We start from the raw sequence: 27,691 nt of genomic DNA, 5'->3' as shown, positions 1-27,691 counted from the left end.
AAATATGGTGGGTTTTTTTTTTTGTTTGTTTGTTTTGTTTTGTTTTTTGTTGTTGTTGTTGTTGTTGTGTGTGTGTGTAAGTATATGTGTGTATTTTTCTCCTTTATTTTAATTTTTTAAAATTATGAATGTAAACACTAAAAAAGAGCATTTCTGTACACTTAGAAGAATACAAAAGAGGAATCTTTATGAAACTGTCAATTTCCATTTTACATTGTTTGGTGTTTTTTTTTTTAAAGTAAATTAGAAGACATATAACTTTCAAAACTGTCCTGCTTGAATTCTGAATTTTCCTTCTGAATTTTCTTCTGTTCTCTTCTATACACTTTTAAAAAATGGACCTCTTTTGGGGGGGGTATCATGTTGCTAATTCCCCAACCCTAGCTTTCTTAACCCAATGAAAGAATAAAAGAACAAAGGAACAGAGTCAAGCAAAATGAGTTCAGTGGCCACATCAAAAAATGCACTTCTGCATCTTATGTCAACCACCTCTGCTGGGACATGGGTAAAATGTCTCTTGAGATATGGCTGATCATTGCTTTGATCAGAATTCTGAAATCTTCAAAAGTTGTTTTTGTTTGTAATGTTAACTTTGTATAAATTGTTCTCCTAGATCTTCTCATTTCATTGTGCGTCATCTTACAGGGGTCTTCCAAGTTTCCTCTCAAACTGTCCATTTTGTCATTTCCTATGTTGTGATATTTCATTACATTCACAAAGTCACAATTTATTCTGCCATGCTCTTAGATTTTTAGTTCTTTGTTTTTCTTCATCCCCCTTCTTACCCAATTCAGAATTAGGAGGTTTGTTTTACTTGTGCCTGTTTTCTTCCCTTCATTATTCTCCTAGTTAATCTCATCTCTCCCTATTTCCCTATATTTCCTCGGCCTCTCAGATCTTTAAGGGTAAAATGCTAGATCTTCAAGGATCTTTTCTGACATCTCCATCAGTGTTAGGATTAATCTGATCAAAGTGCTGAGACCTGCTCTGTTTCCCTAGAGTTTCCAAGGTCCCTTCTCCAAAGCTTTCTGCTCACTGTAAGGTTTTTTAAGGAAACTCTTCTCCTGCTGCTTCTAGACACAGAACCTTGCAAGCTGTACAGGTCCTTGTTCTCCAGGACACTGCTTGGGAAGAGAAAAGCAGACCCTTCTTTTCTATTACATATGGCTGACTTTTTGCAGTTCTGGAGTGGAAGGAGTCACTTAAGTTAGTTTCTCTCTAAGATTCTTTGATGGTGATTCAGTCTGATAAGATTTTAGTTTTGTTGGAATAGGTGAGGGGAGAGGGAAGATAGAAGCTTTCCTTACAATCAGGTGGTCATTATGGTAGCATCAGGTATAAATTATAGCAGGAGTATATAGGTCAACAAATACCCACATATATGAGTGTATGTTTATGTATACATATATGTCCCTAGAAGTTTTTGGTTAACTTATTTACTTCATTGAGCTTATCTCATTGTAGAATAAGACCTTATTTTAAGGAGTATATATGATCAAAAAATCAATAGGCAGGAAGGTGAATCTAACTTTCCCTGTGAAAATCAATAGCAGACTTATTTCTAATGAAATTATGACACTCCCAAAACACATGATAGATAAACATTCCCCTCCTTCAATTTCTTTCTCCACTCCCAACTGCTGGCCTGCTATGACAAGGGCAGCATTCATCCTTCAAGGTGGTTGATTATAACCTGACTAGGACCTAGGCATCTAGATCAGATATGTGGCAAAAATCTATCTCCTCTGCTTCCACATACCTATCATCTTCACACTCTGGCCTCCATGAATACCCTTCAGAGTACAGGATCTATTTTGGGATTATTGCAAATGAGAACTGCTTCCTTCTTGTCACCCTCCCTCCCCAACCCATTTTCTTTTCTGGAATGGGAAATCAGTAGTGTATGATGAACGGCTACAGATGGGTTGAAATCTGCATCAGAGATTTCATTGAATTATCTTTCTATTCAAACCCACCCTGTTTTCAATTTCCTTATTACTACTGAGAAATTCTTCATCCTTCTAACAACTTATGTTTGCAATTGTAAAATCATCTTCAACTTCTCTGTTTCTCATTCTCCATATCTAATCTGTTGCCAAGTCTTGTTATTTTTTACCTCAATAATATTTCTTCCATGTGTCCCCATCTCTTTATTCACTCAACTGCCACTATAGTTCAGTTCCTGTTTACCTATTGCTAGAATTATTTTAATATCCTATCTGATCTTCTTGCTTTGAGTGTCTCTGTACTCCAATCTATCTTTGTCACAGCTGTCATAGTGATCATCCTAAAGTATACTACTGACCATATTACTACCTCACTCAATAAACTTGAGGTTCTAATTTCCCAAGAATCAATTTTTTTCTCATCCTTTTTTTGGTGTATAAATCATATTATGCATGTACTTATTTAGTATAATAGTACATAGATATAATTTAATATAAATATATACGTATTAAGAGAACATGATTAAAAACTATCTAATGACATGGTAGATGATTAAAAGAAAGAGTTTGGGAATCACTGTTTTAAAGGCTTGGCTGGTTACCTATAAAGACCAACTAGTTGTCTGACAATCAAATACTTTTAGTCTTAGAAAGAAAAGCCTTAAGAGTAGCTGGATCTTTGAAACAGGAATATTTGGGCTCAAAAACTGCCTCTGACATTTACTAGTTATATATCATAATGTCATAGATTTAGAACTGGGTGAGAACTTCCTTAAAGGATCTTAGAAGAAGATCACCTTCTGTCTTTTATGGATGAGAAGAGAAGTAAGTTCCCTGTATCAATATACTTAGTGATATTAGTATAGTGAATAGAATGCTAGGCCTGAAGTTAGAAAGATGAGTCTTTGTGAATTCAAATCTGGTCTCAGACAATTTCTAGCTGTGTGACCTTAGCAAGCCACTTAATCCTGTTTTTCTCAGTTTCTTTTTCTGTAAAATGAGCTGGAAAAAGGAAATACCAAACCATTCTAGTATCTTTGCCAAGAAAACCCATTTTGGGTTATAAAAAGTTGAACACAACTAACAAGTGGCTCAGTAACAAAAATATGCATCCCATTAGGGAAGGGATCCTAATTCCGTGTCCAGGACTCTAATAGGCAAGTCACTTAGACTCTCTGAGCCTCAATATCCTTGTCTGTAGAATGAGGATAATATACTGATAATACTTATCTTAGAGAGTTGTTGTTAGACTAAACATTTGTAGAACACTTAGTAAACTTTAAAGGTTTTTTCTTATCATACTATTGTCATTGATAAGAAATCCAAGTCTAATGTAAATAATCTTTATAGGACAGTGAATTTACATTTTAGAAAAGATGCTCTGAATTGAAATGATAACAGAATCTGATTTTCTCATAGAAATAATGATAGAGAGTAAATTCCTATCTTCCTAAGTAGCAGATGCCCAGTTGTTTCCCATGGATTATAATAAAAGGTGATTGAAATTACTGAACTATGAAACTATCCATTGAGTTTAATATATTTTTTTTTAAATCTGAAGACATTGAACAGGGGGAAAAAGGTAAATAAACACCTATAATTTTATTTAATATAAAACCATATACAAAGTCACTATTTCATCCTCCCTGCCTAATTTCTCTTTCAACGAACCAGAAGATGAAAGAGCAACTTCTTCAGAATTCTTTCATTTAGGAAGGTTTCTTTAGGAGAATTTTCACAGATAAGATGCATATCAGAGAGAGTGGATAAGAAAACATGTGTTCAAATCCTGTCTTGGATATATACAAGCTCTGTGACCCTGCACAAGTCATCTACTCTCTCTCCACCTCAATTCATTCATCTGTAAAATTGGAATAGAAGAAAAACTACCCTATAGGATGGTTGTGAGGATTAAATGAGATTTGGGTACTCCTTTTACCAATGAAATCACAAGTACCAAATGATTTTTTCAAGAGACTTCTGTACAAATATTGGGCCATTTTGCTTATTGGGAAATTATTACAGGAATGGATACTGTCCTCTTTATCTGAAAGGGGTTATGGATCTGGCTTGCCAGTAGCTTTTTCCCCCTTGTTTCAATTGTTTGATTGTCCTATGACAGATATTATTACTTATATAAGTTTCAGCTCTCTTAAAAATGGAACATTATTTTACTCTAACCATTAAATGTCTATGAGCTTTTTAAATCATTTGTTCTTTACTTATAGATCTTTCAGTCCCACCTTCAAACTGGTTCATTCCCTCCCTCTTCTTCCCCTATACTCAATAGTCATTCATCTCCTTTTTCTCCTAGTTCCTGAGTAGTAAGCCTTCTTATCTGGTCAGCAGGTTCGTCTGAATTTTTGGATCTTTAGAGCAGATTCTTAAACTTTTCACTTATGACCTCTTTTCTGCTGAGAAATTTTTACATGACTCCAAGTATATAGGTATATAAAATAGGTATACAAATCAAACATTTATTGATAATAAATCATAAAGAAATTTACTTCAAAACAACTCTCTGGCAAATATTCAATTTTATCATTTATTAAAGAAGAAAGCAAATTTGCATACTAATAAGATGAATGTACTTGTTGATTTTTATATAAAGAAATAAATCTTGGTGGAATATTTGATAATGTTTACTCCTATATCCATGACCCTCACATTCAGTTATATGACTCACTGTTGAAGAAGCTTTGCTTTAGAGAAGCATCCTTCTCTCTTTATATTTTGAAACAATTTCTCTTGCCATTTTGCCATGGAAAACTTTATAGAGACATACAAAAAGTACTTCTTCCTTCTTGAATACTTTGTTAATCATTTATTACTCAAAATTCTCATGGCTGTTGCTTCCTTGAAATGTTAAAATGAAAGCCACAGTATGTTTTAGAAATTTCTTTAGTAGTAAAAGAATAAAATTCAGTCATATTCAAGATTGGAAAATTTTAAAATACAGAGTTGAATGGTATTATGTAATTCTGTTACTTGCCTACATTGTCCAGGAACACATTAGACAAAACATAACTATTTGCCAACTTTGAATATATGAGACTGTGAATATTTTTGGAACATTTGGTGTTTGCAAGGCTCTGTTAGGTATGTGGGATACAAATATAATTTCAGTTAAGCAAGTGCAATATTTATTAAATGCTTGCTATGACCAAGGAAGATAATGCCTGCCCTCAGGGAACTATAGTCTACTGAGACAAAATATAGTGTCTATGTGGTCTCAAATAAAAATGACCTCTGAGTAATGGTTCTGTGTAATTAGAAATTATTGTTTTAATCTGAAAAATAATAGTTTTTTTCCCTGATAGTTTTACATGAAGAAGAGCTAAGATTCATTTTAATGGCTTAATCCTAATTTTCCTTTATTTTTGGCTGATTTTCTTGCCTCAGGAAGAAATTGCAGACTCTATTCTAATGTTGAATGAATTAATAAATATCTCCAAGCAGGTGAGTCCCAATATGGTTTCCTTCTAGTTTGCATAATCTAAAGGCTCCTGTTCAAGTCAATGAATATTCCTAAGGAATAAACTATACTAAATACTGTACAATGTAAGTTAGAATAGAAGATTTATCTGCTTTTATGGGGGTTCCCTTAATAACTCAGTTCTATTTCAATTTTAAAGTCTTGTGGTTCTATAATCTCATGCAATTTCAATTTCTAACATAACTAGTGAGGAGTCTTATTCAGAAGGAAGTAAATTCAAAACCTAGAGAAGAAATGGATTTAGAACATGTGGTAAAACATTAAGAACTCTATAAGACACAATTCAGCATAGTCAAAAGCATATTGGGTTTGGGGTCAGAGGAAAATAATTTGAGACTTGACTTCCATACTTATTACTGGCAGGGCTATTGGTAATATTTTTGGATTTAAATTTCCCTATTTACAAAAATTGAGTGAGTCAGCCTTAGGGGTTCTAAATTTTTTTTGATGTTATGCACCCCTTTGGAGATCTGCTGAAATGTTATGCTCCATCTCAGTATAATGCATTTTAATGAATAAAAAAGATAGGATTGTAGAGGACATCAAATGTGTTGAAATTTAATAATTAAAATGTTTTTCTTTTTCTTTTTCTTTTTTTTTAAGTTCATTGAACCCAGATTAAAAATCACTGGACTATATGATTTTTTTTACATCCCTATAGTTGTTGATCCTATGATCTTATGGAATATCTTTAGTTTCACTCATTTTGGTATAATTACTAGTCCTTAGTTTTTAACAGGAGAGGTACAATTGCATTTTTAAATTTTAATTTTAAGCACACTGATTCTAGGAGCTTACCTAAGGAGATAGATATGGCTCTCATTTTAAATCAGTTTCTTCCATATCAAAATTGGTTTTAAAATTAATTTTCTAATTCTTGAGATATCATTTTTATTTGCAAATATTCTTATGGCAAAGTTTTCAAAATTCTTTAAATACATTTCTCCAAGTAATTTATGTGAAGGTCAGACTTGTGAGAAACTCAATCCTCCGATCATACATAGTCCTATGACTAAAAATTGGAGAAAATTAGCCAGAAGCATTTGACTTCAAAGCGGGCAGAGAGACATTCAATAAAAGTAGATTAGGCTCTCACTCAGAGCCTTTAGGACTCTTGCTTAACATTCATTTGCTAACGGTTGTGATTATCCAGCTTCCCACACTTCAGCAAATTAAAAGTTAAGCTTCCTTTAATGGAGCTAGGAGTTGTGGCTTAGGAGTGCCCTTTAGAGATGCAGTGACAAGTAGGAGAATTGATGGTGTGAAAGCCTGATAAAAGATAGAAAAATTAAAAATAAATACAGAAGTATATTGTGTAGTATGACAGAGGGGTGAGAATGTTCATAACTATTATCCTATATCATCAAGCAAAATGTGAAGAAGTTTTACTATTTAGTTTCTTTAAGAAGGGAGGAAAGGAGGCAGAAAAAAGGGAGTGCCTTTGGAAAAATATCAATAAAAGTAGATAAAATTATGATTAAAATATTGGTGCTTAAACATGGGTAAATTTTAGTTATCTAAAACATGTTATTATGTAGACTAGTCGCCAAGAAATCTTGAAAAATGCAAGATTAAAAGTCCCTCCAAGGTCAGGAACCAAATCTTAACTATTTTTATCACTCTTATAATACTGACACCATACTTTGATTATAATAGTTACTTACCAAATGCTTGTCAAATGAATGAATGGACATGGCCTCTCTTTGTTAGCTGGATATTTTTCCTGACACTACAAGAAGAGGAATAATCTTTTTCCTAGCTGTTGGCTTTTGAAAGTCTTTTCTGACATAAAATTTTCAGATATAGTTCATGATCGAGCCACATTTTCCTGACTGCTTAGGATTTTCTTATGGGGACACTAAAGGGCCCCATATATATTGAACTAAAAATAACCACTAAAAGAGCCTCAATCAGTTCCTTATATCAAATTGGAGGTGAGGGGAACAATGATAGGTTTAAGATAGAAGAGCATTTTAGGTTTTAGAAATTATTTAGTCAAGCCCTTTCCTGTTATAGATAAGAAAATCAAGGACCAGAGAAGTTACATTCTAAATCGCATACATGAGGTTTGAATATATCTGAATATCAGTATCAATATATCTGAATATATGAATATCAGTATCAAAGATAAAGTTCAGATTTTCTGATGTAATATTTCATTTCAAGAATGTATATTTCTTGTGATGATGTAGGAGTTGATAAATGGTCATTCAGAAGGTGAGGTGAAATCTATTACTCAATTCTTTTTCATTTCATAAAGGTAACATTTAACAGTGTGGTTTTGATAATCAAATATGTCAGAAAATTAATTGACCACAAGTTATCTGGCCAATTTGTGATGAAAAAGGAGCTGATGTCTAAAGTGGTCTTCCTAGCATCAAAGTTAATGGAGGTGAAAGAAAAGGAAAAATCTAGGAATGCAAAGCATTTCAAAGAACTCATTACAAGCATTGTAACCTTGCTACTGGTGAGTCATTTTTTTTTCCTCACAGAAAAAAAATCCATTGGTTCTCCTTTCTGGAAGATTTATTTCTTTTTCAGAGGACAGCTAGGACTGATTTCTGATGTATTTTCCTTCATTATCATGGGTAACATTTTGGCGTGAAAAAAGTTTAAGTAAATTTATAGAGTTCTCAATATATTAAATTTTTCTTAATGAATATTAGATTATTTGCATCTTTATACTTCTTCATATTTGTATATCTAGGTGTATGTAGTTTACTACAGATTATTTAGGATTATGTTTTAGAGTAGTTCAGAAACTTAAAGGTCATCTACTCTGATTTCTTTTTATAAAATAAAAAAATGAGTTTTCTGAGAAATGAAGTGATTTATCTAAGGTTTTATGTTTATTAAGTGGCAGACTTGGCCCTTGAACGCTGATCTCTTGCCTCTCAGTGTAAAGAGCTTTTCCTAATGCCATTCTTTCTCAGGCTTAAATTCTTAAAGGATTTTCTAATATGTAGTATAAAGGCATCGCTGAAGAATAGTTGCTTCCTTACAAACAATGTGATGAATTATTTTTAAAACGTTTCAGTAATTCCATATTCCCCAAAGATGCCAAGCTCTGGGCTAGACTAGAATAAATCTATATATTGATTTAGGAAACTCCCTTTGTCAATGCAGTTAGATAGCTATTCTGCAACTTGGACTGTTAAAGAATGGTCTAAAGAAATGAAAGCTTAAGGAGCATGTTTAGGGTCACATAGACAATATGCACCAAAAACAGGTTGTCAAAATAATGAGATAGGGCATTCATTGTTTTTGCAAGGCAATTCTAGAATGATATTCTTTCTGCTACAGTGGCCCTAAGAGAATGCTTCAGTAATTGAGCATTCCATGTCATATATTATTGTCATCTGACTAATGTTCACCATCAGCTTATTGGATGATAATATTTATATCAATTACTTTGTTCTTGAACCAATTTTTAAAAATAGCTGCTGTATTCATTAGAAGACATTAACACAAATCAATGATGTCATTTGAGTCCATATTAACTTGAGGGTGAATGGAACTTTTCCCAAATGCTGAAATTTAAAGGGGCTTAGCTTAATGATTTCTGCTTCCTGCCCTAGGCCATCAGTCTTAATAGTAGACCTGGTAGCTTACTAACACACCAGCTATATACTTTCCCAACAGCTAAAGGAGATAATAATAGAATTTTCTCTTCCCAGTTGTCTAACCTCCTCATCTACCTTCCTGTCCTACTGTGATTGAAGGATTGGAGTCACTTACTTCACTGAAAAGAGGCAGACCATACTTTCTCAGGGACAGACCACTCTTCTCTCTGCCTGAGTGGTCTTGAACATAGGTGACTCAGGCAGAAATTGTCTGTGACATAATGAGGCTGACAACCACTGTGTGCCAGAGGTGGGATCCTTAGGTTCTTTATTCACACAAGCTGAGTTCTTTCCTTTTAATGGTCTCAAGGTCCTTCCCTGAAGTCTCCTACTCATTCCCCCCATGTATTCTTCTCATATTTTCCTCCAGGAAAAAAAAATCCTATTTTTGCCTCTGCTTCGATCTGGGAAAAAAATAATAAAATACATTTGTGACCACACTTTCATTTCCAAAGCTAATTGCTAGTTTTAGTTAATGCTCTTTTGGTATTATAAGAACTTAAATGAAAATAGATATTGTCACTGAATAAATAAAACATTGGGTTGATAGTAAAAGTATCAGTAAAGGCATAATCTATTAAACTACTTGGAGATAATAGCCATGATGGATCATTCTCTTATGGAACAAACTAAGACATCAAGATTTGATGCTTTTCACAAGACAAGAAAATCAAACAAATATGAGTCCATCAACTATTTAGCTTTTGTTCCCCTCTCTCTCCTAATTCATAGAAAGTGTTTCCACAATTATTTTCATTTTAATTGAATTGTATATCTCCCTTTCCCTATCTCCTTTTCCTTTCCCTTCTCTGCCTTCTTCCCCTTCCCTCTTTTCTCATTCTCTTTTTATTCCTCTCCTTTCCCTCCCTTCCCTTCATCTCTTCCTTCCCTTATTTCTCTTCCCTTTTGACCTCCGCTCTTCTCTTTCTTCCCCTCCCTTCCCCCTCTTTCCTTTTTATTTCTTCCCTTCCTCCTTCCCTTCCTTTCTTTCTTCCCTTCTCCTTTCCCTTTCACTAAATCTCCCTCTCTCCTTCCCTACTGTTCCCTTTCAATCCCTTATTTTCCTCTCCTTTCCTCCTCCTTTCCTTCTTCTTGTCTCCCCCTCTCTCCCTTCACTTCCATCATCTCCCTCTGTCCTCCTCTCTCCCTCTTTCTTTCTTCTCCATGGTTAAATGTAAATTGGCTTAAATGAGAATAGGATGGTACAGTAAGGGTGAAAATAATTTATGTAGCTTTTTCAGTTCTCTCTCCTTGTTTGTGTTATTTTTTTTTCTCAGATTACATTTCAAATTGCACTTTCAGAAACTTCTCAGAAAAATACACCTTGGGGAGCAGAGCCTTGTCCTAAGGCATTTTCCACATTGTTGAAGAGTCATGAGAGTTCCATTCTTTAGAGATGCATGATTTCTTATAGATGATGATTTAAAACTTCTTGATATGCTCTTGTGCTTTATTTCAGAACTATGTTTCTTCGAGTAATGAACTTCAGTTTAATACTAGAACTGAGCAGTTGGGATTCCAAACCAGAGTATATTATACTTTTCACAACTCTGTTGAACATATTGGCTCTGTTAAAGTCTACTTACCAGATGACCTAGATGAGGACATTTCTGGTAGAATGGGATTGCATAGCCAGTGCTACATCAGCCAGCTAATATACTTCAAGGAATATCCATATTTGGAAGAAAGAGTTCCTGTTCAGGTATAGCATAATAGTTGACACATAAGATAATCTTGAAAATTCACTTCATAACTTAAGATTCTATTTATGACTGATCATCTACAGGAATGGAATCCAATGACTATGTGTCAATGATAAAAAAAAAAAAAAAAACAAAAAAAAAAAACATATAAGAACTCTTCTGATTGGTGAATTCCTGCTAAGACCCTCCATTTGAATAAGACCTTTGCTCACTTCTAATCTGACTCTGTTCCTGATTCTCAGTACTTTTAAACCTTTTTTTCTAGTTCTCCTGTTTTCTAACTCTGTTTTATATGTTTTCTTCACCCATTAGAACATAAGCTCCTTGAGGGTAAGGACCAGCTAATTCTTTTTTTTCCTTCCTTCCTTCATTTCTTCCTTCCTCTTTTCCTCTCTCTTTCTCCATTTTTATTTCTTTCTTTCTCTCTCTCTTTCTCTTCCTTCCTTCCTTCCTTCCTTGCTTCCTTCCTTCCTTCCTTCCTTCCTTCCTTCCTTCCTTCCCTCCCTCCCTCCCTCCCTCCCTCCCTCCCTCCCTCCTTCCTTCCTTCCTTCCTTCCTTCCTTCCTTCCTTCCTTCCTTCCTTCCTTCCTTCCTTCCTTCCTTCCTTCCTTCCTTCCTTCCTTCCTTCCTTCCTTCCTTCCTTCCTTCCTTCCTTCCTTCCTTCCTTCCTTCCTTCCTTCCTTTTCATAGCTGTGCTCCCATTGTTTAGCACAGTGCCTATAAGAAAAAAAAAGAAGTATTTTAATTCAATCTGCTTAACTAAACATTTATTTTTCAAAAGAGTTAACTTTTGTATTTTGCAATTAAAATAAGTATGTTGTTTTCAAAGATCAGTGGAGTTGTGGTTACCCTGAGCCTCTACAACTGCATTAGTAAAAGGAAAATCATACTAAAAAGACTGAAGAGTCCAGTCAGAGTAGTATTTGAGAAAAATGATGATCTGGTAAGGACAACTGTTTTTAACCATCTACTTTCCTTTTAGGTTTCAGCAGATTATTTTTATTTAAAGTACCATTTATACTTTTAAAGAAAAATACTAACTGGATTTTTATTTTTTTCAATTGGATCAACAGGATGGTGGGCAAAATAAAACAATATTTTCATTGTATCAGGACAAAATGAACTTCCATTATTTCTCTGGGCTTCCTGAAGCCTCCCAGGAATCTTTACAGATAGTGGTGGAATTTTCTAAAACCAACAGAAGATCTTTCCCCATAATGCTGCTTGTCAGGTAGGTCTCAGATTTACAACATAGATCATTTTAAAAAATAACTGGCATTCATATAGCTCTTAAAAGTTTGCAAAGCATATTAAAATGTTCTCTCATTTGATCCACGTATTGTATCCACATGATTTTTTTAATCTCCATTTTATGGATGAGAAAACTGAGTTTGAGAAAATTTGTAACTTTCCCAGGGTCACACAGCTAATATTTGAGTCTTCCTGATATCCAAATCTAGCACTACACAACTGAACTACTCAGTTGTCTCTTTTCTCTTATTATTGAGCTTTCCCCCCCCTTTTTTGTTAACAGTATTATGGATAATTTCATCAGCAAAAGATAAAATATGTGCTGAAAAGTCAATGTATTCCTCACAGAGTCACACTAATGTTTTCTTTCCTTTCAGACTTTGTTGCAGTAAAATGATTTCTAATGGAATATAACTTATAAGATAACCTAACAGGAGTAAAATCACCACTGTTTTGTCATTTTTCCCTTAGATTCTCTGAAAAACCTACTGTGTCTACTTTTAACATAAAACAGATTCGCTCCTGGGATGAGCAAGTTGTTCAGATTTATATACCTGCTATTTCCCTGAAAGGTCAGTGAAAGGTACTTATGATTTAGACTTTTAGTTTCATAGCATGGGAAGTGTCACTTCTAGATTAATGTTTGGACTATTTCTCAGGGAACATTAATGTGAAAAACCTGCTAAGAGTTGCCTTTAATGGAATAACTGTGTATTTTATTTTAAATTGAATAGAGTTGTAAAAATCATAATAGGATGGAGTAGAATTCCAGGATCGTATGGATATTAGCACATGAGGATGATTTATAGACTGTCCAAGTGATAGAATACAGGATACATGGTCAATACTTAATAAATACTTGAATGAATAATTGATTATAGTTTCCTCCTAAATAATCTTCCTATTTGCATATTCTCCCCATCCTCCCTTCCAGTTTATCCTGCATACTACTGACAAATTAATCATCCTAAAACACTACTCTAATCATGTTACTCTTTGGTTGAAAATACTCCATAACTCTCCATTGCTTATACATTGAATATACAATTCAGTTGCCAGCCTTGTTTCTACAAACTGAGTCAGATTTACTTTTCCACATCTTCCAACACCTATTCTATCCTATCTGGTCTCTGTATTGCTCCCCCCGAAAAATGTTCATTCTGCTCTCCCCCACATTGTTTCTCTGATTTGAAAGCCCATGCGTTTCCTCTATGCCCGTCTAACAACTCCTTCTCATTCTTTATATTCTAGTTGAAGCCCAATTTTTTCCATGTGACATTTCCCACATCTTTGCAAATCCTGCAACTGGTATTATTTATACCAATGGTTTCCAAAATGGGCATAACGGCCTCACCCAAGGGGAGTGTAATAAATGAATTGAAGGGGAGTGGGAAAATGGGTCGGGCACATTTCATTTTCCCCCCATATAGGTTAATCTCCAACATAACAAAACCATGCCTTTACCAACTAGACTTCAACACTTTACCCAACCTCTTCCTTCCACTGGCTTCTCATGGCTACCACTGACCCCTCAAGATAGTTGGAACACAATCCAGACTTAGACACACAATGTAGCCAGCAGGCAAAAGCACCCCTCCAGCCTGATCCCCCACATTCTCACATTGCCTCCCAGGTTACTGGCTATCGGAGGTACTCTTCAGTGAGCCAGATGTATCCTAGTTTATTTTTCTTGTATGTATTTTTATTAAAGCTTTTTAATTTTCAAAACATATGCTTAGATAATTTTTCAACATTAACCCTTGCAAAACCTTGTATTTCAATTTTTCCCTGCCTTCCTCCCACCATCTCCCCTGATGATAAGCAATCTAATATGTGTTAAACATGGTAAAAATATATGTTAAATTCAATATATGCACACACATTTATATAATTATCTTGCTACATAAGAAAAATCAAATCAAAAAGGAAAAAAATGAGAAAGAAAATAAAATGCAAGCAAACCACAACAAAAAAAGTGAAAATGCTATGTTGTGATCCACACTCAGTTCCCATAGTCCTCTCTGTGTGTAGCTAGCTGTCTTCATCACAAGATCATTGGAACTGGCCTGGATCATCTTATTGTTAAAGAGAGCCACATGCATCAGAATTGATCATCATATAATCTTGTTGTTTTCGCATACAATGATCTCCTGGTTCTGCTCACTTCACTTAGCATCAGTTCATGTAAGTCTCTCCAGGCCTTTCTAAAGTCAACTTGTTCATCATTTTTATAGAACAGTAATATTTCATAGCATTCATATACCATAACTTATTCAGCCATTCTCTAATTGATGGGCATCCACTCAATTTCTAGTTCCTTGCCACTACAAAAATATTTTTGTACATGTGGATCCTTTTTTATGATCTCTTTGGGATACAAACCCAGGAGAAACACTGCTGAATCAAAAGGTATGCACTGTTTGATAGCCCTTTGGGCATAGTTCCAAATTAGTGAGCCAGCTTTCTCTTCAGGTAAATGGCATGTGTCAAAGACTACCCCTTCCACACAAAATTTTCATTTTCTCTGAGGGAAATAATGAGTAGGTATGAGTGAGTTGTACTATAGATCTCATTAAAATATCTTTTCCCCAAAGCTACATATCTTTTAGACTTTGAACTTTTTGTTTCCATTATACCACAACTTCCTTTGGCTGTTTTTTTTTTTTTTAATTTTTCTTTTAAAAAAAAATCCACAAAACCAAACCTTCATCTTTTAATATAGTGCTTGGCACATAAGGGATGATTAATATATTCTTGTTGATTTGACTTGACTTCAACTTTCTAGTCTCCTAGATTTTCCACTCTTCTTTAAACTTCATTGTTTTTTTCAATAGTATTTTATTTTTCTAGTTACATGTAAAGAAAGTTTCAAATATTCATTTTATAATATTTTGAGTTCCAAATTTTTTCTCCTTCCCACCTTTCCTCATCTTTCCCCAAGACAGCAAGAAATCTGATATAGGTTATATATGTGTCATTATTCCAAATATATTTCTGAATTTGTCATGTGAAAGAAACATTAGAAAAAAAGGGGGGAAAACCCACGAGAAAGAAAAGGCAAACAAACCTGGTAAAAATAGCATGCTTCAATCCACATCTGGTCTCCATAGTTCTCTCTCTCAGGAAGCATTTTCCATCCCAAGTTTATTGGAATTATCTTAGATTACTATATTACTGAGAAGAGCTAAGTCTTTCATAGTTGACCATCACACAATATTGCTGTTACTGTGTACAATATTCTCCTGTTAACTTTACTCTTTATTCTTTACAGACTCTTTACTCAACTCAAAGTGCTTTCTTCAAAGTTAGCAATGATTTAAGTGTTAGATCTGCCAGAAGGATCTTTTCTCAATCTTCCTACTTCTTGACCTCCCCTTAGCATTTGACACAGTTAACCATCCTCTCCCCCTGGATATTAACTCCTTTTTATTCTTGATACAATGTTAGTATGACATATACAAAGCTTGGAAATCTTCACATTTTGAAAAACTGGAAGCAGAAAATTTTAACCTGCATAAAAATCTTTGAAATGAAGACTCCATGGGTTTTGAATTCATCTGATAAAAATTAAAACATGCAATACCTTCCAATTAGTTTGCAAGAACAAGTGATTAAAATCAGAGGCACATTTACTAGCTTAATTTCAACAAAAATCTTTGCATATTTTTGGAGGGAAATGAAAAATTAGTATCTTCTTTTCATAAATAGTCAATGATGCACTTCTACTATTTGAAGCTCTATGTCTTTGGGAGGTATCATTTTCAGCTTTTATAGAAATTAAAATCAAGGATCAAAATATTGGTTCCTTATTTCATTCTTTTTAATTTCTATTTTTTTGTGGAAGTTTTACAAAGTGTGCAGTTATAATATAATATATGTGCATACTTTATAAACAAATATAAACCTATGAGTAGGGTGTACTAAACATATTTTATTGATTCTAAACTGTTGGTCTATATTCATAGAAGATAATTAGTTAGTATATAATGACAGAACTGAAAAGAATCTTATGAATCATCCAGTTCAAATACTTTAACTTATGGGGAAATTGAAGCCTAGTGAAGTTAGGACTTATCCAAAACAGGACTAGAATTCAGTAGCCTTATTTCCAGTACAGGATTTTTTTTACTCTCTTTAAATATGTTGGAAAGAAAATTGAAGGGGAGGAAATGGAAAGGAAAGAAAAAGAAAGGAAGGAATAAACTTTTCTAGGATATCTATTATATGTCAGGTACTATGCTAAAAGTACTTTTTTTCCACAGTAACCCTGCAAGATGAATGCTGTTTGCTATCACCATTTACAGTTGAAGAAACTGAGGCAAACAGGGCTCAAATGACTTGCCAAGGATCATACAACAAATCAGACTGGACTTGAACTCGGATTTTCCTTAATAGAACTAATACGATATCTCCATCCTGTCCTATTTTGTCAATTAAACTTAAGCTGTCTTGTATCGTTTTGCCTAATTGTCCCTAATACCGTTGCTATATTGACCAAGTTGAAAGTATTTAATTGGAATATTTAAAAGCTATATTTTTGAGCTATTTTTAAGTAAGCTACAAAGTTTAAGATAAGCATTACTATTTTCCATTTTGCCACTAAGTGATTGTTATTTAAGCATGTTCCTTTCAAGTTCGAAATTCTGTGTTTCTATATCTTTTGAATATATACACACAGATAAACTTAAGATGTGTTTTTGATTAGACCATAAAGGGAAAGGATTCAGCACTATACTCATTTTGTATCTTCCATTGAGCTTTGTACATAATATGTATATAACAAATAAGTATTATGTTAAATATATTAATCATATTCATTTAATATTTTTTCTGACTTGGTTACATAGAATTTCAGGACTAGATGGGACCTTGAAAAGCATCTAATCTAAATTCCTATCTAATAAAGAGAACTTTGCTATTACCTAGAATCCTAGAATAATGGGATTTGTTTGAACATGTAAAATGCAAATAGATTGTACAGTGCTGCATTTTAGAATAGATTTTTACTTTATTCCAGTGTTGCAGCAGGGAGATAGTGCAGGGGGTAGAATACTAATTTTGTAGTCAGGAAAACCTGAGTTCAAATCCAACCACAAACACCTGTATAACTCTTGACTAATCACTTAATCTCTGTCTGCCTCAGTTTCCTGATCTGCAAAATGATAACAATAATAGATCCTAATTGCCAGGGTTATTATGAGGATAAATAAGATCATTTTTGTAAAGTTCTTCGCAAACCTTAATGCATTATATAAATGTTAAATAATAATTATTTTTGTTTCCAAATTCATAGAGAAATCTAGTCTGAAATTCTAGAACATGAGATGTGTTCATCAGATGGCTATTCCTAAGATTTTTTTAAATTTAGTGATACAATCTTATTTTTGACTTCGATGTATATTTGAAGGTAGCAATAACCTTTTTAGGCTGCTAAGAATTTTACTTCCTTTTGAAACTTTAGATTCCAATTAAACCTGCCTATGTTATATAAATGTAATCCCAAAGGGCTCTCTTTGTATAGTAGGGATATATTCCTGTAATTCCATCTACCAGAAAGGCTAAGGCTGGCTGATCTTATGAGCTTGAGATTTCTGAAGTGGGCTCTGCTGACTATCAGCTTAAGTATTGTGAGACTCTGGAAGTTGAGTGGCTACCAACCAAAGAAAGTGGAACCTCCCATGCTGATCAATTTGGGAATCAGATTTGAGAAGAATCCCTGTACTTCCAGTCTGTGCAAGAGAAGCTCACCCAATCTTGAAAGGAAGGGAGGAAAGAAGGAAAAAAGGGAGGAAGAGAGGAAGAAAGGAAGGGAGGAAGGAAGGAAGGAAGGAGAGAGTAAAGAAGGAAGGAAGGAAGGAAGGAAAAGAGGGGGAGGGAGGGAGAGAGGAAAAAAGGAAGAGAGAGAGAGAAGAAAAAAGGAAGGGAGAGAGAGAGGGAGGGAGGAAAGAAGGAAGGAAGGAAGAAAAAAGAATGTGTTTTTCTAAAAAGATGGGAACTTCTTTGTCAGTTCAGGTTGAGATCTTGGTAGAATCAATTGTGATTTTTACTATTTCAAACAATGCAAAAAATAGTGTGATTTGTTTTCCTATTTTGACATTTACAACTTATACAATTATATTGAGAAAGATAGCACATCAAGACAAAGAGCTTCAGACATGAGTTTTAGTTACAATCATCTGGACTTAGAAACCAAGAAAGTCGGAGAATGATATGTATCAGCATCTGACATTTATGGGGGAAAAAACAGTACATTTAAAGACAGAAGATGTAACTTCAAATAACCTAACCGTTCTATTTTTGACTGCCTATGTGACCTAATCTGTTTACCATACCCCTATCCCCCATCTCCATAGTTTCTTCAGCTTCAACATGAGTAGCTTAGATTGGCTGATCTCTTGGTTCTTTTCTAGCTGTAAATCTATCATTCTATTGGCCTTGAGCATAAGAGGAATTACTTTGGATATTTACTGTATGTTGTTTTCATTTCAGATGCATCATCTGGTTATTTATCCTTGTTGGATGCTAATTATGACCAAAAGCCTACAAACAAATACCTAGCTAATGCTGTGAACTATACTGTCAGTTTCCACTGGATCCGATGCCTGTTTTGGGATGAGAACAGAGGATGGATATCAGACGGTTCTTATCCACAGCAGGGAACTACTCCACAAATAGTTAACTGCAGGTATTAGCACCATTTTGGGAAAGAATCCTAGGTTTCTCAAGTACCTTTTCTAAATGATATAGATATTGTGTCATATGTATAGTGAATTCTTAGTAAGCACTTGTTATTTAAATTTTCAGTATTGGAAAGCTTTGAAAACCATAGATGTTCAGGCCTGACACTCTCTCCTAGGTGCCCTAGTGGATTAGTATTTATATCTATTTTAAATTAGGAATGGACTTTCCCCTCTAGATTTGCCATTAATACTTCAATCTTTAATTGGATTCAGAATCTTATTGATATGTTGTATTGCTGTAGTATTCCCCTGATTCAACAGTTATCATGTACTTTCCTCAAGTCAGCAGTTATCATGTACTTTCTCTACCATCCCTACCTCTTGTTCCAATCATAAATTTTACTTTAGGCCCTTAACATAAGCCAGTTATTTATGAAACTTCATTTTTATAGTTATCTTCTTGAGGCTCAATTTGTCCAGAATAAACCAAACATCGTTTTAGATACTGAAAGCCTGAATATATAGCTAACTGAAATTTTAAAAATCCAACTATTATCACACTGAGTAACAAAATGGAAAATAACAATGCTTACCTTAAACTTCATAGCCTACTTAAAATATAGCTCAAAAATACATTAAACATTCCAATTGAATCCTTTCAACTTGGTCAATATAGAAACTCTATTAGAAAAATTTTCCCCTTTCGTACCTCTAATAGATATCTCAAATTAAAATTCTAGAATGTAGGGTATGTAATCAAGAAACTGCTGTAATGATGATATAAAATGTTATTGTTGTGTTAAATAATTTTTTACCTTCAGATGCTTTGTTCTAATTGATATAATTCTCCTAGCTACAATCATTTTACAACATTCACTGTTGTAAGAAGAAAACTAAATGCCAACTTTGAAGTGAATGATGTATTTCTTTTAAAGAGGTAAGCAAGTTTACTAAATGAAGAGTTCTTTCATCCTTTAATCCTTTCAGCCATTTCTTCCTTTCTTCTCCATTGATTTTTCTTCCTTCTCTCATCCCTTAAGATTGGTGATCCTCTATATTTTGTCCTTAACCCTCTTCTCTTCTACCTTCACATCTTCTTTATTTGCAATTTCCTGCCTATAACTTTAACTGTTAAGTCTCTTCAGATGCCTCTTGAGCCTATATGTAAAGTTCTGATATCTCTCTTGTGCTCCAACCTTTTATTTCCAACTGTCTGGTGTGTATTGTCACCATCTGTTGAACACTACTCTTCTTTCCCTCAAAACTAGGGTCTCTCCTTAACTTTACTACTTGTGTTAATGAAACCACCATTCTTCCAATGATGATCCATCCCAATAACCTTGAAGTCTTTGCCCTCCCCCCCCCCGTCCTCTAAGTTCAATAAATTGCTATTTCGTATTAATTCTAATTCCATAAGATATTTGTTTTCATTCCTTTCAACTTGTTACTTTTTGTGTGTCTGAGGCAATTGGGGTTAAATGACTTGCCCAGAGTCACACATCTAGTAAGTGTTAAGTATCTGAGATGGATTTGAACTCAGGTTCTCCTGACTCCAGGGCTGGTGCTCTATCCATTGTACTTCATCTAGCTGCCCCTCAACTTGTTACTTTCTAATCTTATAGGGTCCATCCTTGTCTAATCCTCATTGTCTCTTCCCTAGGTTACTGCAGTAGCATCTTTTACTTGTTTCTCAGTCTTCATATTCTCCTATAACTAATGCTAAGTTTGCCTTTTTAAAAAATTGGTTTTGATTAATTAATTAATTTTAAGACACATTGCTTTATGAAGCCATTGGGAGATGCTGTATGAATCATGTTGGGAGGAAAAAGTCAGAACAAAAGGGAAAAACCATGGGAGAGAAAAAATAATAATTGCACATAGCATGTGTTGATTTACATTCAATCTTTGTACTTCTTTTTCTGGATGTAGATGGCATTTTCTGTCCAAAGTCTATTGCAATTGCTTTGGATCACTGAAACACTGAGAAGAACCAAGTCTTTTATGGTTGATCATCACACATTCTAGCTGTTATGTGTGCAATGTATTTCTGGTTCTGCTTTTTTCTTTCAGCATTAGTTCATGTAAATCTTTCCAAGCCTTTCTAAAATCAGCTTGTTCATCATTTTTATAGAACAATAATATTCCATTACCTTCCTATACCACAGCTTATTCAGCCATTCCCCAACTGAGGGATATCTTCTCATTTTCTAATTCTTTGTTACCACAAAAAGAGCTTCTACAAACATTTTTGATTATGTGGGTACTTTTCCCTCCTTTATTATTTCCTTGGGATATAGATCCAGTGATGGCACTGCTGGGTCAAAGGGTATGCACAGTTTCATAGCCCATTAGGTATAATTCCAAATTGCTCTCCAGAATGGTTGGATCATTTCACAGTTCTACCAACACTGCATTAGTGTCTCACTTTTCCCACATTCCCTCCAACATTTGTCATTATATTTTCCTGTCATCTTAACCAATCTGAGAGGTATGAGGTGGTACCTCAGAGTTGTTTTAATTTTCATTTGTCTAATTAATAGTAATTTGGAGCATTTTTATATTATTGTAGATAGCTTTAATTGCATCATTTGGAAATTGTTCATATCCTTTGATCATTTATCAATTTGGGAATGATTTGTATTCTTATAAATTTAAGACAATTCTTTATGTATTTTAGAAATGAGATTTTTAATCAGAAACACTGACTGTAAAGATTTTTTCCCAGCTTTATACTTCCCTTTTAATCTTGTTTCTCTTGGTTTTGTTTGTGCAAAATTGTGGTTTTTAATTTCATGTAATCAAAGTTGTCCATTTTGCCTTTCATAATGTTCTCTAGTTCTTCTTTGGTCATAAATTTCTCCATTCTCCAAAGATCTGATAGGTAAACTATCCCTTGCTCTCCTAATTTGTTTATGGTATCTTTCTTTATGGTCAAATCATGTACCCATTTTGACTTTATTTTGGCATAGGGTGTGAGACATAGGTCTATGCCTAGTTTCTGACATTATTTTCCAGTTTTCCCAGGTATTTTTGTTTAGTGGTGATAATGGGCTCTGCTTTTGTCTGATAGCTTTCAGTCTTTTTTCCCTTGGAATTATAGTTCTGGAGTTTCACAACAGTGTCCCTTGAAATTTTCATTGTGGAATCTCTTTTAAAAGTGATCAATGTTTCCCCCTCTGTTTCTAATATATCGGGGCAATGTTTCCTGATGATCTCTTGAAGAATGCTATCCAAGCTCTTTTTTTTGGTCATGTCCTTCAGGTAGACTAGTAATTTTAAAATTGTCTCTCCTGGATATATTTTCCAGGTCATCTTTTTTTCCAATGAGATATTTTAAATTTTCTATCATTTTCTCATTCTTTTTGATGTTCTTGACTGATTTATTGTGTCTTAGAGTCATTAGCTTCCATTTGCCCTCTTCTAGTTTTTAATGTGTGATTTTCTTTAGTTAGCTTTTGTATCTATTTTTCCATTTGGTTTATTCTACTTTTGAAGTTGTTTTCTTCAGTGGATTGTCTTTGCATTTAATGTATTTTTTAAGGAACTGCTTTCCTTTTCCTAGCTATTGATTCTTGTATACTTCTCATTTTTTCTCTTGTCTTTTAAAGTCTTTTGTGAGCACTTCCAAGAAGCCTCTTTGGGCTTGAGACTAATTCATACTACTTACTCTTTGAGATTTCTTCTGTGGACAATCTATGCTCTTCTGAGTTGAAGTTTTGGTCTTCCCTGTCAGCATAGTAGCTTTCTATGGTTATGGTTTTTTTCTGTTTCTTGCTCATTTTCTTTCCTTTTATTTTGGTGTTTCCTCTTTTTTTTTTCCCTTTTATGGTCGAGCTCTGCTTTTGGGGTAAATGGCTGCTATCCCAAACTTACTGTGCAGCTCTTGGTCTTGGCTTTGAGCACAGGGATCTCTTGTGTTTGCAGAGTATAGTCTTGCCTGTTTTTTTCCTGGAAATAGTCTGGTTTCCAAGAGTTTGCCTTCTGAGCTGGGACTGGAGGCTGCCTTACTGATCTGCTCCTCTACCAAGCCAGGACCAAGGGTCACAGTTGCTGATTTGCTATGATTAAGCCATCTCAGAGTCTGTCTGAGATGGATTGAACACCCTTTTCACCCTAGTAAGACTGATCTTTCTTGAAGTCCTTCCATTTTAACTTGAGATGGAGGGTGGTTTCTTTCCATCAGACTTTGTTCAGGGGTTTGGTTTCATGTGGTTTTTTTGAGGGAAAACAGAAGAGCTTGTGTAGCTTTCTGGCTTTACTCTGCCATTTTGGGTCTACCTCTAGAACTGGCCCAAATTTGCCTTTTTAATGTACAAATCTGATATATCATTCTGCTGCCCAAAAATATTCAATATCTTCACATTGCCTACTAAAGAATTGATATCTTATCCAAGCATTCAAGCTTTTTTTTACATCCAATCTATCCTTTCTCAGCCTTATTTCACAGTTTTGTGTCATATATGCTACATTTCAGGGAAATTAGGTAATTTGTCATCCCCTGAACATATTTTTAAAATTCCCAACTCTAGAATTTTGCCCGCATTATTTCTTATATTGACTTCCTCCCTTTTCCTCTTCTGCCTTCTATAGCTTCAAAATCTTTTACTCTATCAACATTTAGCTCAGATTTCACCCTGATTACATTAGCAATAGCAATTCCTTCTTTATTTAAATTTATAGTACTTTATACACATTTTATGCAATTATATTTTTATTTGTGTTTTAATTACTTGTAAACATATTTTATACCTTCACTTATATTATACCATTAACTCACTGAAGCCATAAACTATGCCTGCTTTATTTCTCACTTTACTAGTTTAGTTCTTGAATATCATAAGTAATCAATATGTTTATACAATCCATTTCAACATACTTAATGATTAATGAAGTTTTCTTGAATTGTTTATCTAAATGAAATAATATGTTGACCAGGTTCTAAAGTACCAAATGCTATATTCAGAAAAATATGTATTAGATATAAGATTTTGCCACATGAAAATACTGCATTATATCTTGTTTAATGTCTTCCATTTTCAGTATTATTTATATCAGGCAACTTGGTCTGAGATTAAATGTTTAGTGAAAAAGGTTTTTGTGACTTTCTATGACTGCTTTATAAATAAAAGCAGAACATGTTATAATCAACACAATGCTGATCTTATCACACACAAAATATGTAGGAAGTGATTTCTTTTATAGAGGTATAAAAATGTGATATTGTTTTGCTAGCAGTCTTATTAATCACTTTTGAAACTGAGGGTAAAAATCCATGTTCTCCAGGTTATGTAATTTTTAGAGCATGCTTCTTCTTTATGAACATTACTATTAAAATGTTGACTTCAATCACTAATTAAATTGTATTTTTTCCTTTCTTAACAGCATCTCACAAAACCTGTTCCCCAGTATTCTTGTTATGTTTTTTATGCTTCTTTTTGCTTTTCTGGCCATCATAAGCAAACACAGAGATCTACATGAACAAAAGAAGAATGGCTATATTTTCTTACAGGAAAACTCCCAGGCTAGTGACAAACAGGTTTATGCAGTTATTATTGACACAGGTTTTCGAGCCCAAGCACAGTTGACTGCAAAGGTAATTGGAGAACTTTTTAAGGGATCAATTCAGGAATATAAGTATATTTAGAGAAATTATTTAATATGAACAAGATAGCATTATCATTAGTTTATGTCCACTATAGTCCAATAGTTTTATCATGAAGCCATACATCATCTATAAACCAGTTTGTGACAGTGGTCAGAATTCCTGTGGGACCCTCTAACATAGATACTCCTCACCTAAAATGTAACAATCCTGAATCTCCATTCCAACTTATTGAATTAAAAGCCATTTAGTCTTACACAAACTCTATTTAACACATTCAACACATAGTTGTACAATCTTTTCTTGAAGACTTTAAGTGAAGGAGAAGCCATTATTTTTCAAAGTTGCCACTTTGTTTTTGGCTAGCTCTTATTTTTAGGAAGACTTTTCTTAGCTCAAGTCTAACTTACTTCTTTGTTAATTCTCTCCATTCTGACTCTGAGAACAGTTAAGATCAATTTAATTGCTCTCTCAAGTAGACCAATTACAGCAGAAATGTCAAATATGGAAATGTATTACAACTTCAACACATCTTAGTGGCCCTAAACCAGATTAAAATGCAATTGTGAAATATTAAAATAAAAATTACAATAGAACATGATTTTAAATATATAGCTTTCTAAGTCAATATAGAGTCCACAGGAATCCTTATATATAATTTAGTGAGCCCCATTTCTATTTGAGTTTGAAACCAATGTTGTAGAATATATATGACAGAAGAATGTGAAATCAGTCATGAAAAGGAGGTCCTTTAGCCATTCAAACCAATGAAAGCATCCATCATGTTCCCTGCCTTTCCCTTCCTCCTTAAGCCTTCTCTTCATATATTTAAATCTAGAGATTCTTCAACAAATCCTTAATCTGACTGGTCTCTTCTGGATATTCTCCAGTATATTAATGTCTTTCCTAAAATATGCTGTCTAGCACTGAATGTTGTATTCTATATGTCATCTGACTCTGACCAGAAAAGAGCACAATAAGACCTCCTTATTCTTAGCTACCCACCATAGCCTGTGATAATATTAGTCTTCATGGGTATTGTATTACATTATTGACTCATATTAACTTATTATACCAAAACCTCAAAGTCTTTTATGAACAGATTCCTATTTAATTGCATTTTTTTCAAAATATACTCAGGATTCTTTACTTCAAAGACATATCTTAGGGACCTGGGGACTCCCTACAAGGCTCAATATCACTTCATTTTTACTGATTTTGTCTTTATTTGAATGGAAAAGAAGAAATACATTATAAATATAGATATAGAAAGCCAAGTTCATCTTAAATTGTCAAAAACTGGCCAGTGCTTTAATAAATTTCTGTTGTATCCTCAACAAAAGAATGAATCTGACATAGAAGAAGTCAAGCAATAAGTGTTCAATAACTATTTTTGACTATTAACTGGGACTATGGGATCAGTCCTTATGTTTTTCTCTGCTTTTTAGGAGTTTATTTAGTGTACCCTTTGAAATTGAAAGTGTAATCTTCTAGAAGATTAATGGTTACATATAGAAAAAGATGGAACTGGCAAATTGTTATTGTAATGCACTTAGATGAAAAAATATTATATTTTTAAACTTGACTGATCTTAATTCTCATTGTACCTAAATTAAATGGATTCCTGTTTTTCTATCCCTTTGCATGTAAAGGTTCACATTGTTTTCTATGGAGAATATGAATTTTCGGAGACCAGAGAGCTTTATTGTCCAGACAAGCCCCTTTTTGAAAGAAACTCCAGGCATACCTTTATAGTAAGGTACTTTGAAATATAGCTAAATTTTACCCTTTCAGACATACTATAAGATAAGACCTATGCAAAATAATAATGGTACTATTTCACAAGGTTGTTGTGAGGAACAGTTGAAATAATAAATATGTATAAAGCACTTTGTAAATATTGAAATGCTACATAAAAATCAGCTAATAATAATAGCAACATATATAGCATTCAAAACAGTATTCTTCATAGTAGTATGAAACAAAATGAGTACCAATCAGTTGGAATGACTATAATAGAATGTCACGTTGTATTAAGAAATATTGAATGTTAATTAGTAAGAACTGAATAACATGGTAAGACTTGTATGAAATGATGGAAAGTGAAAAAGGCTGAACCATAGAAGAATGTACATAAAGACTATACTAACAAATTACATAAGGAGGAGAAATTTGAGGCATTTTAATGAATATTTTAAAGAGTCTTGATTATAGGAAACTTAGAAAGAAACACATTTTCTACTAAGAGTCATTAGGGTTATAGATGTGGTCAATGTGTTAGGTAGTTTTATTTAAATTTTTGGTTTGTTTTTTTAGTTTGTTTTGCTAAAATAAAAATTCAGTGATTGGAAGTGAGGAGATGATGTTTTAAGGGAAAGTGATTTTGATGGGAAAACAAGACAAAAATAAAAGTTTTTTTTTTAAGGTTAGAGGTTTTAACACTCTAAATTCATTTCAGCTAAAATTATTCTGCAAGTCCTTCCCTCTTTGTCTTTTAAAACAAAAGCTGACAAGCAAGCTTGATTTTCTTTTTGTATTTATGTTTCATTAGTATTCCAAATAATCTAGGCCCACTTTGGAAAATCCACCTTTGGCACGATAACAGTGGATGTTCTCCAAGTTGGTACATCAGCCATGTGATTGTGAAAGATCTAATCACTGGAGCAAGTTGGTTCTTTCCTGCTGAATGCTGGTTAGCTGTGAACAAGTGGGAAGGGAAAGTTGATCGAGTGCTCACTCCTCTCAGAAATGGACTTGGTTTCAGGAGAGTAAGTAAAAATTGAAGCATAAGCTCTTCAAAATATTTCTTTCAGCTGCAACTCTTTTTGGGGGGAGGGCCAGGGGATAGCCTGGCAACTCCATCTCAAAGAGTTACCTGGGGTCACTAAGAGGTTCAGAAGATTTAGAGCTCAAAGGACCTTAGAGTTCATCTTGTCTAAGTCTTTCATATATGTTATGGTTCTAGTGACTAGTATGATATAAAACAGCATTGTGATCCACCGTCTATTATTGCAGTGAATTCATTCTAGAGTTATCTGACATTGTTTTTATGAACTTATTAAACATAGCCCAGTGGACTGTTGTACTCTACTAGAGAAGAAAAGCAGGATGACATAGTAGAAAGAACATTGGATTAGGTTTCTGAAGACATTTTCAACTGAATAACAGAAGTCTTATGCCCAATAGATTTAAAAGACAACATATTATTGTCATTCCCTACCTCCCAAACCTTTTTTCTTTCTAACTTCCTTTTTCATGTTGTTCATGTTCCTTAATTTTCCTTTCAGTCTCCCAGGTCACCATTCTCAAGTCTTCACTTCTATATAACCCTCATATCCATTCAGCTGCCAAATTTCATGGATCCTACCTCCACAAAATCAATCCCCTCAGT

General features: G+C 33.9%; 1 protein-coding gene across 1 annotated transcript in view; it reads left to right on the top strand.

The window, feature by feature from the left end:
* Nucleotides 1-27,691, top strand: part of PKD1L1 (polycystin 1 like 1, transient receptor potential channel interacting) — a 158,782-nt gene that overhangs the window by 73,990 nt on the left and 57,101 nt on the right. Inside the window, exons 22-32 of the mRNA XM_074282718.1 lie at nucleotides 5,349-5,405; nucleotides 7,703-7,909; nucleotides 10,525-10,767; nucleotides 11,597-11,710; nucleotides 11,841-11,998; nucleotides 12,490-12,590; nucleotides 18,508-18,703; nucleotides 19,552-19,635; nucleotides 24,081-24,291; nucleotides 25,953-26,059; nucleotides 26,852-27,068. Coding sequence (XP_074138819.1) covers nucleotides 5,349-5,405; nucleotides 7,703-7,909; nucleotides 10,525-10,767; nucleotides 11,597-11,710; nucleotides 11,841-11,998; nucleotides 12,490-12,590; nucleotides 18,508-18,703; nucleotides 19,552-19,635; nucleotides 24,081-24,291; nucleotides 25,953-26,059; nucleotides 26,852-27,068 — 1,695 coding nt within the window. The remainder of the gene's footprint in view (nucleotides 1-5,348; nucleotides 5,406-7,702; nucleotides 7,910-10,524; nucleotides 10,768-11,596; nucleotides 11,711-11,840; nucleotides 11,999-12,489; nucleotides 12,591-18,507; nucleotides 18,704-19,551; nucleotides 19,636-24,080; nucleotides 24,292-25,952; nucleotides 26,060-26,851; nucleotides 27,069-27,691) is intronic.

This window comes from Sminthopsis crassicaudata, chromosome 1 (assembly GCF_048593235.1).
Source record: "Sminthopsis crassicaudata isolate SCR6 chromosome 1, ASM4859323v1, whole genome shotgun sequence".
Lineage (NCBI taxonomy): Eukaryota > Metazoa > Chordata > Mammalia > Dasyuromorphia > Dasyuridae > Sminthopsis > Sminthopsis crassicaudata.
The sequence above is the reverse complement of the archived record's forward strand: the minus strand, read 5'-3'. Positions and strand labels throughout refer to the sequence as shown.